This window comes from Passer montanus, unplaced genomic scaffold (assembly GCF_014805655.1).
Source record: "Passer montanus isolate IOZ18808 unplaced genomic scaffold, ASM1480565v1 scaffold338, whole genome shotgun sequence".
NCBI lineage: Eukaryota > Metazoa > Chordata > Aves > Passeriformes > Passeridae > Passer > Passer montanus.
The window spans coordinates 21247-34426 of NW_024368130.1; the positions used below are offsets into that span (position 1 = coordinate 21247).

At 65.1% G+C, this 13180-nt stretch overlaps 4 protein-coding genes and 1 long non-coding RNA gene across 5 annotated transcripts in view; 3 read left to right on the forward strand and 2 right to left on the reverse strand.

Annotated features, from left to right (window-relative positions):
- Nucleotides 1-1378, reverse strand: part of LOC120505247 (peptidyl-prolyl cis-trans isomerase FKBP2-like) — a 4519-nt gene extending 3141 nt beyond the window's left edge. Inside the window, 2 exon segments of the mRNA XM_039715558.1 lie at nt 577-595; nt 1152-1378. Coding sequence (XP_039571492.1) covers nt 577-595; nt 1152-1378 — 246 coding nt within the window.
- A 2547-nt stretch (nt 1379-3925) lies between these two features.
- On the forward strand, nt 3926-5360 carry MRPL11 (mitochondrial ribosomal protein L11; the record flags this gene model as incomplete). Its single annotated transcript, XM_039715559.1, has 4 exons — nt 3926-4027; nt 4107-4202; nt 4281-4588; nt 5228-5360. Coding segments are annotated over 4 exons (615 nt in total), but the record flags the coding sequence as incomplete, so codon positions are not given.
- Nucleotides 5361-5516: 156 nt separating this feature from the next.
- Nucleotides 5517-5865, reverse strand: LOC120505245. The gene is made up of 2 exons (XR_005628196.1): nt 5800-5865; nt 5517-5607 (listed from the first exon to the last, which is right to left on the reverse strand). It is a non-coding gene; the product is annotated as an uncharacterized LOC120505245 (long non-coding RNA).
- Nucleotides 5866-7287: 1422 nt separating this feature from the next.
- Nucleotides 7288-11702, forward strand: LOC120505244 (translation initiation factor IF-2-like). Its single transcript, XM_039715556.1, has 6 exons — nt 7288-7462; nt 9405-9556; nt 10075-10321; nt 10472-10581; nt 11154-11286; nt 11447-11702. Exons 1-6 carry the CDS (start codon nt 7288-7290, stop codon nt 11566-11568), a joined length of 939 nt encoding a protein of 312 aa, XP_039571490.1. The 3' UTR covers nt 11569-11702.
- LOC120505249 (elastin-like) overlaps nt 11571-13180 on the forward strand; it is a 6640-nt gene continuing 5030 nt past the window's right edge. Inside the window, exon 1 of the mRNA XM_039715560.1 lies at nt 11571-13174. Coding sequence (XP_039571494.1) covers nt 11571-13174 — 1604 coding nt within the window. The remainder of the gene's footprint in view (nt 13175-13180) is intronic.

Genomic DNA, 13180 nt, shown 5'->3' on the forward strand with positions numbered 1-13180 from the left:
CGGGTTTTTTCCCCCCTCCCCCCATTTTAGGGTCTCCCCTCCCCCCGTTTTTGGGATTTCCCCCAAATTTTGGGTTTTTCCCCCATTTTGGGGGCGGTTTTTGGGTCTCACCCAGCTCCGGGGGGATCGCGAGTTTCCTCTTCTCCCCCTCGCACATCCTGGGGGCCAAAATCCCACAAATTCACCCCAAAATCCACCCCAAAATCCCGGGAATTCACCCCAAAATTCACCCCAAATTCCTGGAGTCCCAAAACCCTGGGAATTCCCCCCAAAAATCCTGGGAATTTCCCCCCAAAATCCCGGGAATTCCCCCCAAAATTTCAGTCCCAAAATCCCGGGAATTCCCCCCAGAATTCACCCCAAAATCCCGGGAATTCCCCCCAAAATCCGGGGATTTCCCCTCCCCCCTTTCTGAGGGTCCCAGTGCCCCTCCCAGGGCTCCAGGTCAGGGGTCAGGGGTCACTCAGGGGTCAGTGGTCACTCAGGGGTCACTCAGTGGTCACTCAGGGGTCACTCAGGGTCACTCAGGGTCACTCAGTGGTCACTCAGGGTCACTCACTGGTCACTCAGGGTCACNGCTCCTCTCCCCACACCGCTCCCAGTCCATCCCAGTTTACCCAGTTTACCCAGTCCATACCGTGTAATGCAGTGTCAGTACATCCCCCCTCCGGCTCCTCTCCCCGCAGCGCTCCCAGTCCATCCCAGTATCCCCAGTTTACCCAGTTTGTACCGTATAATGGAGCGTTAACACGTCCCCCCTCCGGGATCTCTCCCCGCACCGCTCCCAGTCCATCCCAGTATCCCCAGTTTACCCAGTTTGTACCGTATAATGGAGCGTTAACACGTCCCCCCTCCGGGATCTCTCCCCGCACCGCTCCCAGTCCATCCCAGTATCCCCAGTTTACCCAGTTTGTACCGTATAATGGAGCGTTAACACGTCCCCCCTCCGGGATCTCTCCCCGCACCGCTCCCAGTCCATCCCAGTATCCCCAGTTTACCCAGTTTGTACCGTATAATGGAGCGTTAACACGTCCCCCCTCCGGGATCTCTCCCCGCACCGCTCCCAGTCCATCCCAGTATCCCCAGTTTACCCAGTTTGTACCGTATAATGGAGCGTTAACACGTCCCCCCTCCGGGATCTCTCCCCGCACCGCTCCCAGTCCATCCCAGTTTACCCAGTTTGTACCGTGTAATGTAACGTGAGCACATCCCCTCTCCGGGATCTCTCCCCACACCTCTCCGGCCGCCTCCGGACCCCGATCTGCACCTTGCGCGGCTCGGCCGCCAGGGGGCGCTCGGGGGGCAGCGCCAGCGCCAGCGCCAGCAGCAGCCACTGAAAAATTATATAAAAATGTAATTTATTGGCATTTATTGGCATCTATTGGCATCTTAACAGCACCCTGAGTGTCACCCTGACACACCCTGTGTCACCGACAGCGCCAGCGCCAGCAGCAGCCACTGCAAATGTAATTAATTATCATTTATTGGCACTTAATGAGACCTTAATGAGACCTTAACAGCACCCTGAGTGACCCTCAGTATCCCTGAGTGCCACCCTGACACACCCAGTGTCACTGACAGCGCCAGCGCCAGCAGCAGCCACTAAAAATTATATAAAAATGGCATTTATTGTCATTTATTGGCATTTATTGGCATCTTAACAGCACCCTGAGTGTCACTGACACACCCAGTGTCACTGACAGCGCCAGCGCCAGCAGCAGCCACTGAAAATTAGAGTTAATTATCATTTATTGGCATTTATTGGCATCGTAACAGCAGCCTGAGTGACCCTCAGTGTCACCCTGTGACACCCAGTGACACTGACAGCGCCAGCGCCAGCAGCAGCCACTGGGAATTATAATTAATTATCATTTATTGGCACTTATTGGCATTTATTGTCACTCATTGTCACTTAACGTCACCTTAATGTCAATTATTGTCATTTATTGTCACTTTTATTGTCACTTTTGTCACTTTTATTGTCATTTTTTGTCATTTTTTGTCCCCCGTTAGCGGTAATTTATTGTAATTTATTGTAATTTATTGGCATCTATTGGCATCTTAACAGCAGCCTGAGTGACCCTCAGTGCCACCCTGACACACCCAGTGTCACTGACAGTGCCAGCGCCAACAGCAGCCACTGAAAAATTATATAAAAATGGCATTTATTGTAATTTATTGTCACTTATTGTCATCGTAACAGCAGCCTGAGTGTCACTGACACACCCTGTGTCACTGACAGCGCCAGCGCCAGCAGCAGCCACTGCAAAATGTAATTTATTGGCATTTATTGTCACTTATTGTCATTTATTGTCATTTAACGTCACCTTAATGTCAATTTTTGGCATTTATTGTCACTTTTATTGTCACTTTTGTCACTTTTATTGTCATTTTTTGTCATTTTTTGTCCCCCGTTAGCGCCGCCAGGGGGCGCTCTCACCCGGCGCGCCCGTGACGTCACCGCGGCGCCGCGCCCATGACGTCACCGAGCCCCAAACCGGCCCCCCGGGACCCCCCCATTTGGGGCCAAAAATGGTGATTCTAGGGACAGAAATGGCACCGGGAGGGACAGAAATGGGAGGTTTGGGGGTGAAAATGGAACTGGGTTAAACTGGGAGGGACTGGGAGGGACTGGGAGGGACTGGGAGGGGGGGAATGGGGATTTTGGGGGGGGAATGGGGATTTTGGGGCCAAAAATGGTGATTCTAGGGACAAAAATGGCACTGGGACGGACAGAAATGGGAGGTTTGGGGGTGAAAATGGAACTGGGACAAACTGGGAGGGACTGGGAGGGACTGGGGGGAGGGAAATGGGGATTTTGGGGAAAAAAATGGCGATTTTGGGGCAAAACCCGGTGATTTTGGGGTGGAAAACTGAGATTTTGGGGTCAAAAATGGCAGCGGGAGGGACAGAAATGGGAGGTTCGGGGATTAAAATGGAACTGGGCTAAACTGGGACAAACTGGGACAGACTGGGAGGGACTGGGAGGGACTGGGAGCACTGGGGACCCCCTCGGACCGTACCAAGTGCCTCGGGGGGGTGTCCCGTATTTTGGGGACCCCTCCCCACCCTCGGACCGTACCAAGTTTCTCGAGGGGGGTGTCCCGTATTTTGGGGACCCCTCCCCACCCGTTTTCCCCCCTCCCTCACACCCCAAACTTTGCGGGGGGTGTCCCCAGGTGTCCCGGGGTGTCCCCAGATGTCCGAGGGGGGGTCCCGTGTTTTGGGGACCCCCCCATGGTCACTGTCACCCCCCCGGCCATTGTCACCCCTCACGGGACCACTCGGACCCTACCAAGTGTCTCGGGGGGGGTGTCCCGTATTTTGGGGACCCTTCCCCACCCGTTTCCCCCCCTCCCTCACACCCCAAACTTTCCGGGGGTCTCCCCAGCTGTCCCGGGGGGGGTTCCCGCTCTCGGGGACCCCTCCCTGCCCGTGTCCCCCCTCAGGTTCACCCCGACGGGGACCCCTCGGACCCCTCCCGCCACGGCCGCTTCCTGCGCCTGGGGTCCTGAGGGGAATTTGGGGTCCTGGGGGGGAATTTTGGGGTCCTGGGGGGGAGTTTGGGGGTCCTGTGGTGGATTTGGGGTCCCTGGGTGGGTTTTGGGTGTATTTTGAGTGATTTTGAGCAGATTTGGGTCCCCTCAGGGCACGAGGCGGCCGGCGTGGTGTCCCTGGGTGGGTTTTGGGTGTATTTTGATGGATTTTGGGTGTATTTTGATGGATTTTGGGTCCCTCCAGGCCACGAGGCGGCCGGCGTGGTGTCCCTGGGGGGATTTTGGGTGTATTTTGAGTGATTTTGGGTGTATTTTGAGTGATTTTGGTCCCCTCCAGGGCACGAGGCGGCCGGCGTGGTGTCCCTGGGTGGGTTTTGGGTGTATTTTGGGGGATTTTGGGTGTATTTTGATGGATTTTGGGTGTATTTTGGGCCCGCTCGGGCCGGGGGGCGGCCCCGAGGCCCGTCCGCATCCTCATCCCGGCCGGGGGCGCCGCGCCGGGGCCGCCGCTGGGGCCGGTGCTGGGCCAGGTGCGGGGAGTTCCGTGAGGAACCGGGGGGGTTTCGGTTTGTCCCGAGCCGAGCCGACCCCTCCCCGGTTCTTCCTCAGCGCGGGGTCTCCATCGCCGCCTTCTGCAAGGACTTCAACGAGCGCACCCGCGACATCAAGCCCGGGGTCCCCCTGAGGGTCCGGCTGCTCGTGCATGTGAGTGGGGGGGAGGGGGGCACCGGGACCCCCCCGGGGCACCGGGACCCCCCCGTGACCCCCCCGGTGTCCCCCCAGCCTGACCGGACCTACTCGCTGACCATCGGGACTCCCCCCACCTCCTACTTCTTTTCAGTGATTTTGGTCCCCTCAGGGCACGAGGCGGCCGGCGCGGTGTCCCTGGGTGGGTTTTGGGTGTATTTTGATGGATTTTGGGTCCCCTCAGGGCACGAGGCGGCCGGCGTGGTGTCCCTGGCGCAGCTCTTCGAGGTGGCCGTGGCCAAGCAGAGGGACCCTGCGGTGGGCACCCGGGGCACGGCCCTGCCCGCCCTGGTGGGCTCCCTGGTGGGCTCTGCCCGCAGCCTCGGCCTGCTCGTGGTGCCCAGGTGGGAGAGACCCCCAAACTGACCCTGAGACCCCCAAAGTCACCTGAAACTGAGCCTGAGACCCCCAAAGTGACCCTGAGACCCCAAAAATGAGCCTCAGACCCCAAAACTGACCTGAAACTGACCCTGGGACCCCCAAACTGACCCTGAGACCCCCAAACTGACCCTGAGACCCCAAAAACTGACCCTGAGACCCCAAAACTGACCTGAAACTGACCCTGAGACCCCCCAAAACTGACCCTGAGACCCCCAAAGTGACCTGAAACTGAGCCTGAGACCCCAAAAACTGACCCTGAGACCCCCAAACTCCTTTGAAACTGACCCTGAAACTGAGCCTGAGGCCCCCCAAAGTCACTCTGAGACCCCCAAAACTGAGCCTGAGACCCCAAAAATGACCCTCAGACCCCCCCAAAGTCACCCTGAGACCCCCAGAGTGACCCTGAGAGCCCCAAACTGAGCCTGAGATCCCCAAAAACTGCCCCAGGCAGCACCAAAAACGCTCCCAAATCCACCCTGATCCCCCAAAACGTTCCCAGAACAGCCCCAAAGAGCCCCAAAACCAAGCCCCAAACCAACCCCAACTGACCCCGGCTGCCCTTTGGCCCCTGTCCAGGCTGACCTTTGCCCTCTGACCCCCAGGCTGACCCCCCAGGCCGTGGCCGAGGTCCAGCGGCGCCGCCGGGAGCTGCAGGCGGCCGCAGCGCCCCCTGGCGGCCAGGAGGACCAGGGGGCGGCCGGGAGGAAGTGACCCCAAAAACACCCCAAAAACACCCAAAACCACCCCAAAAAACTCTGAGGGGGATCCCCAAAAACACCTCAAGCCTGAGAGGACCCCCAAAATAATGTGAAAATCTGACGGGACCCCCCCCCCCAAAAACACCCCAAAAACACCCAAAAAACACCCAAAAAACACCTCAAAAACCCTGAGGGGGATCCCCAAAAACACCTCAAGCCTGAGAGGACCCCCAAAATAATGTGAAAATCTGAGGGGACCCCCCCCCCAAATACACCCCAAAAACCTGGGGGGGGACCCCAAAATATCTAAAAACCTGAGGGGGACCCCCAAAAAAACCCAAATCGGAGGGGACCCCCCCCCCCAAAAACACCCCAAAAACCTGGGGGGGGACCCCAAAATATCTAAAAACCTGAGGGGGACCCCCAAAAAAACCCAAATCGGAGGGGACCCCCCCCCCCAAAAACACCCCAAAAACCTGGGGGGACCCCCCCCAAAAAACACCCCAAATCTGAGGGGACCCCCAAAAACCCGGGGGGGGACCCCAAAACATCTAAAAACCTGAGGGGGACCCCCAAAAAAACCCAAATCGGAGGGGACCCCCCCCCAAAAACCCCACGGGACCCCCAAAACTGGGGGGACCCACCCCAAAAACACCCCCAAGCCCTGAGGGGGACCCCCAAAAAAACCCAAATCGGAGGGGACCCCCCCCCAAAAACCCCACGGGACCCCCAAAACTGGGGGGACCCACCCCAAAAACACCCCCAAGCCCTGAGGGGGACCCCCAAAAAAACCCAAATCGGAGGGGACCCCCCCCCAAAAACCCCACGGGACCCCCAAAACTGGGGGGACCCACCCCAAAAACACCCCCAAGCCCTGAGGGGGACCCCCAAAAAAACCCAAATCTGAGGGGATGCCAAAAACTCGGGGGGACCCCCCAGAACCACCCCAAACCTCGGGGGGACCCCAGAACCTGGGGGGACCCCCCCAAATAAAGAGCTCCTCCCTCAGAGCCGCGTGGGGTTCGTTACTGGGGAGGGGTCCCGGCTGACCCCGCTGTGGTCACTCTGAGACCCCCGTGGTCACTCTGACCCCCCCTGTGGTCACTCTGAGACCCCCGTGGTCACTCTGAGCCCCCCGTGGTCACTCTGAACCTCCCGTGGTCACTCTGAGCCCCCTGTGGTCACTCTGAGACCCCTGTGGTCACTCTGAGCCCGCTGTGGTCACTCTGACCCTCCCGTGGTCACTCCGACCCCCCCGGGGTCACTCTGAGCCCCCTGTGGTCAGTCCAGAGCCCTCCGGTCACGCTGACCCCGCTGTGGTCACTCCAAGCCCCCAACTGACCCCTCCCTCTCCCCACGGACCGTTCCCTCCCTCCCTTGGGGGGCGGCGCCGGTGACGCGGCGCTGACGCGGGGCCGGGCCCGCATAAAGCGGCGGCCGCGGGCGGCGGCGCGGGCGGAGGATGCTCCGCTCCACCAAGGGCGCCTCCAAGGCGCGCCGGGACCAGATCAACGCCCAGATCCGCGCCCTGCGCGACCTGCTGCCGCTGCCCGACGGCGACCGGCCGCGCCTCTCCTACCTGCACGTCATGGCGCTCGCCTGCATCTACACCCGCAAGGGAGCCTGCCTGCGCCCAGGTGCGGCACGGCGCGGGGACGGCACCGGCACCGGGACCGGGAACGGAGCGGGGACGGGGACCGGGGATGGGACCGGGATGGAGCGAGGAAGGAACAGGGATGGGAGCGGGGATGGGGACGGGGACGGGACCGGGATGGAGCGGGGATGGATCAGGACCAGGGACAGAACCGGGGATGGGACCGGGAACGGGAATGGGACCGGAGCGGGGACCGGGATGGAGCAGGGATGGGAGCGGGGATGGATCAGGACCAGGGACAGCACCGGGGATGGAGCGGGGAAGGAGCGGAGACCGGGGACAGGATGGAGCAGGGATGGGAGCGGGGAGGATGCTCCGCTCCACCAAGGGCGCCTCCAAGGCGCGCCGGGACCAGATCAACGCCCAGATCCGCGCCCTGCGCGACCTGCTGCCGCTGCCCGACGGCGACCGGCCGCGCCTCTCCTACCTGCACGTCATGGCGCTCGCCTGCATCTACACCCGCAAGGGAGCCTGCCTGCGCCCAGGTGCGGCACGGCGCGGGGACGGCACCGGGAACGGAGCGGGGACGGGGACGGAGCGGGGATGGGACCGGGAACGGGACCGGAGCGGGGACGGGGACCGGGGATGGGACCGGGATGGAGCGGGGATGGAGCGGGGATGGATCAGGACCAGGGACAGAACCGGGGATGGGACCGGGAACGGGAATGGGACCGGAGCGGGGACCGGGATGGCACCGGGACCGGGAACGGAGCGGGGACGGGGACCGGGGATGGGACCGGGATGGAGCGAGGAAGGAACAGGGATGGGAGCGGGGATGGGGACGGGGACGGGACCGGGATGGAGCGGGGATGGATCAGGACCAGGGACAGAACCGGGGATGGGACCGGGAACGGGAATGGGACCGGAGCGGGGACCGGGATGGAGCAGGGATGGGAGCGGGGATGGATCAGGACCAGGGACAGCACCGGGGATGGAGCGGGGAAGGAGCGGAGACCGGGGACAGGATGGAGCAGGGATGGGAGCGGAGCGGGGACGGGAACGGAGCGGGGATGGAGCGAGACCGGGGATGGGACCGGGGAAGGAGTGGGGATGGAGCGGGGACCGGCGGGATGGGGACAGGGACAGGGATGGAGCGGGGATCGGATGGGTACGGGGACAGAACCGGGAATGCAGCGGGGATGGAGCAGGACCAGGGACAGCACCGGGGATGGAGCGGGGATAGGAACGGGGAAGGATCGGGACGGAGCCGGGATGGAGCCAGGAGAGGGACCGGGATGGAGCGGGGATGGGACCGGAGCGGGGACAGAACCGGGAATGGAGCAGGGAAAGGGATGGAGCCGGGAGAGGGAGCGGGGATGCGGCGGGAGCGGGGATGGAACAGGGTTAGAGCAGGAGCGGGGACGGAGCCGGGAACGGCACCGGGAAGGGACCGGGGACCGGGATTGAGTGGGGAACAGCACCGGGGTGGGACCCGCACCAGGGATGGGACCGGGGACCGGGGATGGAGCCGGGATCGACCCGGGAATGGCGCCGGGAAGGGACCGGGGGTGGCACCGGGAAGGGACCAGGGATGGCGCCGGGAAGGGACCGGGGATGAGACGGGGCTGGCAGCAGCCACCGGCGTCTGGCAGGGACCGGGCTGGGAGCGGGACGGGGACGGGGACCGGGATCGGGGACAGGGACCGGGACAGCGACAGGGACAGGGACAGGGACAGGGACAGGGACGACCGGGATTGAGTGGGGAACAGCACCGGGGTGGGACCCGCACCAGGGATGGGACCGGGGACCGGGGATGGAGCCGGGATCGACCCGGGAATGGCGCCGGGAAGGGACCGGGGGTGGCACCGGGAAGGGACCAGGGATGGCGCCGGGAAGGGACCGGGGATGGCACGGGGCTGGCAGCAGCCACCGGCGTCTGGCAGGGACCGGGCTGGGAGCGGGACAGGGACGGGGACCGGGACGGGGACCGGGATCGGGGACGGGGACAGCGACAGGGACAGGGACAGGGACAGGGACAGGGACAGGGACAGGGACCGGAGCCGTTCAGCACCGCGGAGAGCGGCCGGAGGTTCCCGTTCAGCACCGCGGAGAGTGCAGGGACCGGGCGGGGCAGCGGGACCGGGACCGGTGACAGGGGCTGGGATTGGTGACAGGGACCGGGAACGGGGGACAGGGACACGGGGACCGGGACAGGGACCAGGATCTGTGACAGGGATCGGGATCGGGATCGGGGACAGGGACTGGGGACAGGACCGGGATCGGGAATTGGTGACAGGGACAGAAGCCGGGACAGTCACAGGAACCGGGACAGGGAGAGGGACAGGAGCCGGGGACCGGGACAGTGACAGGGACCGGGACCGAGCCGGCCGCACACCGGGAGGGCTCCGGCCGCCAGCGGGGGCTCCGTGGGTGACGCTCCGGGGCCGGGCGGGCTCTGAGCGCTGTCCCCGCGTGTCCCCACGCCAGGCCCGAGCCGGGGGGCGCCCCTGGAGCTGCTGGGGGGAGCGGAGCTCGCCGACCTGGTGGCCTCGCTGCCCGGCTTCCTGCTGGCCGTGACCCGCGAGGGGAAGCTGGTCGGGGTCACCGACAACGTGGCGCAGCACCTGGGCCACTCCATGGTGAGCGGGCGGGGGTCCGGGGGGCGTGGGGTTCCGGGCTGAGAGAGGAGGAGAGGGAGGGATGGGATGAATGGGGAGACAGAGGGGTGGACAGAAGGACAAAGACGTGGACAGAAGCATGGACAGAAGGACAGAGGGATGGACAGGAGGACAGAGGGGTGAACAGCAGGACAGGACAGACAGAGGGACAGACAGGAGGACGGAGGGACAGAGAGGAGGATGGACAGAAGGATGCACAGCAGCACAGAGGGACGGACAGGACAGACAGAAGGACAGACAGGACGGACAGCCGCACAGAGGGGCGGACGGATGGACAGACAGGGATGGACAGCAGCACAGAAGGGTGGACAGGATGGACAGAGGGATGGACAGGACAGACAGAAGGATGGGCAAAGGGACAGAGGGGTGGACAGAATGATGCACAGCCGCACAGAGGGACAGAAAGAAGGATGGACAGAAGGACAGAAGGACAGGACAGAAGCCCCAAGAGAGCACCCACCTCTCCCCTCTCCCCCCAGAGCGCCTGTTCCGCTGCCGCTTCACCACCTCGCGCGCCTCGCGCCGCCCCAGCGCCGGCCGCAAGCTGGTGCTGCTGCGGGGGCGCTTCCAGGAGCCCCCCGCGCCCCCCGGCGCCGCCCCCGCGCTCTTCGTGGCCTTCTGCGCCCCCCTGGACCCCCCGCCCTGGCCCTGCCCCGACTGCCTGCTGCTGCCCGCCTTCCAGAGCCGCCACGGCCGCGACCTCGCGCTGCTCGACGTCTCCGACAGGTGGGGTCACTGGGGGTCACGGGGGGTCACAGGGGTCACCGGGGGGTCAGCTGGGTCTCATCTGGGTCTCACCTGGGAGGTCTCCCGGGGGGTCTCTGGGGTGGGGGTCCCGCGCTGCTGGTCAGCGAGTGACCCCCGCTGTGTCCGCAGCGTCCTGGTGCACCTGGGCTACGGCCGGGCCGAGCTGCTGGGGCGCTCCTGGTACCGCCTGCTGCACCCCGAGGACCTGGGGCACGTGGCCCGCCAGCACCTGCGCCTCGGTCAGTGTGCCCTGCTGTCCCCAAGTGTCCCTGGGTGTCCCTGGGTGTCCCCAAGTGTCCCCTGGGTGTCCCTGGGTGTCCTTGAGTGTCCCCTGGGTGTCCCTGGGTGTCCCCTGGGTGTTCCCTGGGTGTCCCTGGGTGTCCCTGAGTGTCCTTGAGTGTCCCCTGGGTGTCCCCTGGGTGTCCCTGAGTGTCCCCTGGGTGTCCCCAGAGGCTCAGGACCCCCACGTCACGCTCGGGGGGCAGCACTGGCACCCCTGGGTGTCCCAGTGTCACCCCTGGGTGTCCCCAGAGGCGCAGGCCCCCCACGTCACCCTCGGGGGGCAGCACTGGCACCCCTGGGTGTCCCTGAGTGTCCCCTGGGTGTCCCCAGAGGCTCAGGACCCCCACGTCACGCTCGGGGGGCAGCACTGGCACCCCTGGGTGTCCCAGTGTCACCCCTGGGTGTCCCCAGAGGCGCAGGCCCCCCACGTCACCCTCGGGGGGCAGCACTGGCATGTCCCCTCCCCACTGACCATCCCCTGACCCCGCTGACCATCCCCATCCCCGCTGACCGCCCCGTGTCCCCGCAGCCGGCGCGGGGCCGGAGGCTCGAGGCGAGGTGGTCACTCGGCTGCAGCGCAAGGACGGCCTGGGCTGGACGTGGGTCTACGCCCGCCTGCGGCCGGAGGGGCCGGCCCTGCTCGCCCACAACTTCGTCATCAGGTCAGTGCCCGGCGGTCAGTGGTCAGTGGTCAGTGGTCACTGCCCAGTGCCCAGCGGTCAGTGGTCACTGCCCAGCGGTCCCTGCCCAGCGCCCAGCGGTCTCGGCCGCCCCGGGCCCCCCCGGTGGCCGCAGCCCCGCTGACCCCGTGTCCCCCCGCAGCGAGGCCGAGGCCTGGTGCCTGCGGCAGCAGCTGGCGGCCGAAGCCCCCCCGGGACCCCCGGAGCCGTTCGGGCCCGGCCTCGACTTCCCCGGCGGCGACCTCGGGCCCGGCCTGGACCTGACCATGGCGCCCGGCCTGGGCGACGGCGTGGCAGCCATCGGCCTGGCGGTCAGCGGCCTTGGAGCCGGCGTGGGCCTCGGACACGGCGCTGCGGCCGCCGCTGACCCCAGCCTGGGGCCTGGCCTTGGACACGGCCTCGGACACGGCGCTGCGGCCGCCGCTGACCCTGGACTGGGGCCTGGTGTTGGACACGGCCTCGGACACGGCGCTGTGGCCACTCCTGACCCCGGCCTGGGGCCTGGTGTTGGACACGGCCTGGCAGCCAACACCCCGGCCACCGTTGACCCTGGACTGGGAGCCACCATTGGACACAGCCTGGGATCCAGCACCACGGCCACCATTGATCCTGGACTTGGGGCCACCATCGGACACGGCCTCGGACACGGCGCTGCAGCCACCACTGCGGCCACCATTGATCCTGGACTTGGGGCCGCCATCGGACACGGCCTTGCGGCCACCACTGTGGCCACCATTGACCCCGACCTCGGGACTGGCATCGGACACGGCCTCGCGGCCACCTCTGCGGCCAGCGTTGACCTCGGGCCCGGCGTCGCCCCGAACGTCGGCCACGGCCTGGGCCCGGAGCCCGGCATGGGGCTGGGCGTGGCAGGCGGCCTCAGAGTGGACATTGGCCTGGGCGTGGCGGCCGGAGCCGACGTGGACGAGCTCGGGGCGGGCGGCGCGGCCGAAGTGACCGCTGGCATCGGGGCGGGCGTGGCCCTCAGCATCGGCGCCAACATCGGGCCCGGCCTGGCCGGCGGCGCCATCAGGGCCAGCGTGGGGCTGGGCATCGCCCCGGACATCGGAGTGACCGTCGGGGCCGCCCTGGGAGCCAACGCGGGCCCCGCGCTGCCGTCCGGTGCCAGCCCCGGCCTCGGGCACAGCTCCGGGCTGGGACAGAACCCTGGCCTGGGACAGAACAACGGACTGGGACAGAACCCGGGAATTGGACACAATCCTGGACTCGGACAAAACCCCGGCCTTGGACAAAATTCCGGCCTTGGACCAAACCCGGGCCTCGGACACAACTCTGGAATTGGACACAACTCTGGCCTGGGACAGAACCCTGGCCTTGGACACAATCCTGGACTCGGACACAACGCCGGCCTTGGACACAATCCCAGCCTTGGACAAAATTCCAGCCTTGGACCAAACCCTGGCCTTGGGCAAAACTTGGGCCTCGGACAAGACTCGGGCCTTGGACATAATGCCAGCCTTGGACAGAACCCTGCACTGGGACAGAACCATGGACTGGGACAGAACCCCGGCCTTGGACACAATCCTGGACTGGGACACAATCCCGGCCTTGGACACAACTCTGGACTCGGACACAACCCCGGCCTAGGACCAAACCCCGGCCTTGGACCAAACCCCGGCCTTGGACCAAACCCCAGCCTAGGACCAAGCCCCAGCCTAGGACACAATTCCAGCCTAGGACACAATTCCAGCCTAGGACCAAACCCCGGCCTCGCCGTCGGGCCCGGCCTGGGCTCCGCCGTGGGCCTGGCGGCCGGAGCGGCCCTGGGCCCCGAGCTGGACATTGGCCTGGGCGTGGACGTGGCCCCCGCGGCCGGGCCGGGCCTGGGCTCCGGCCCCGCGCTGGGCTCGTGGGG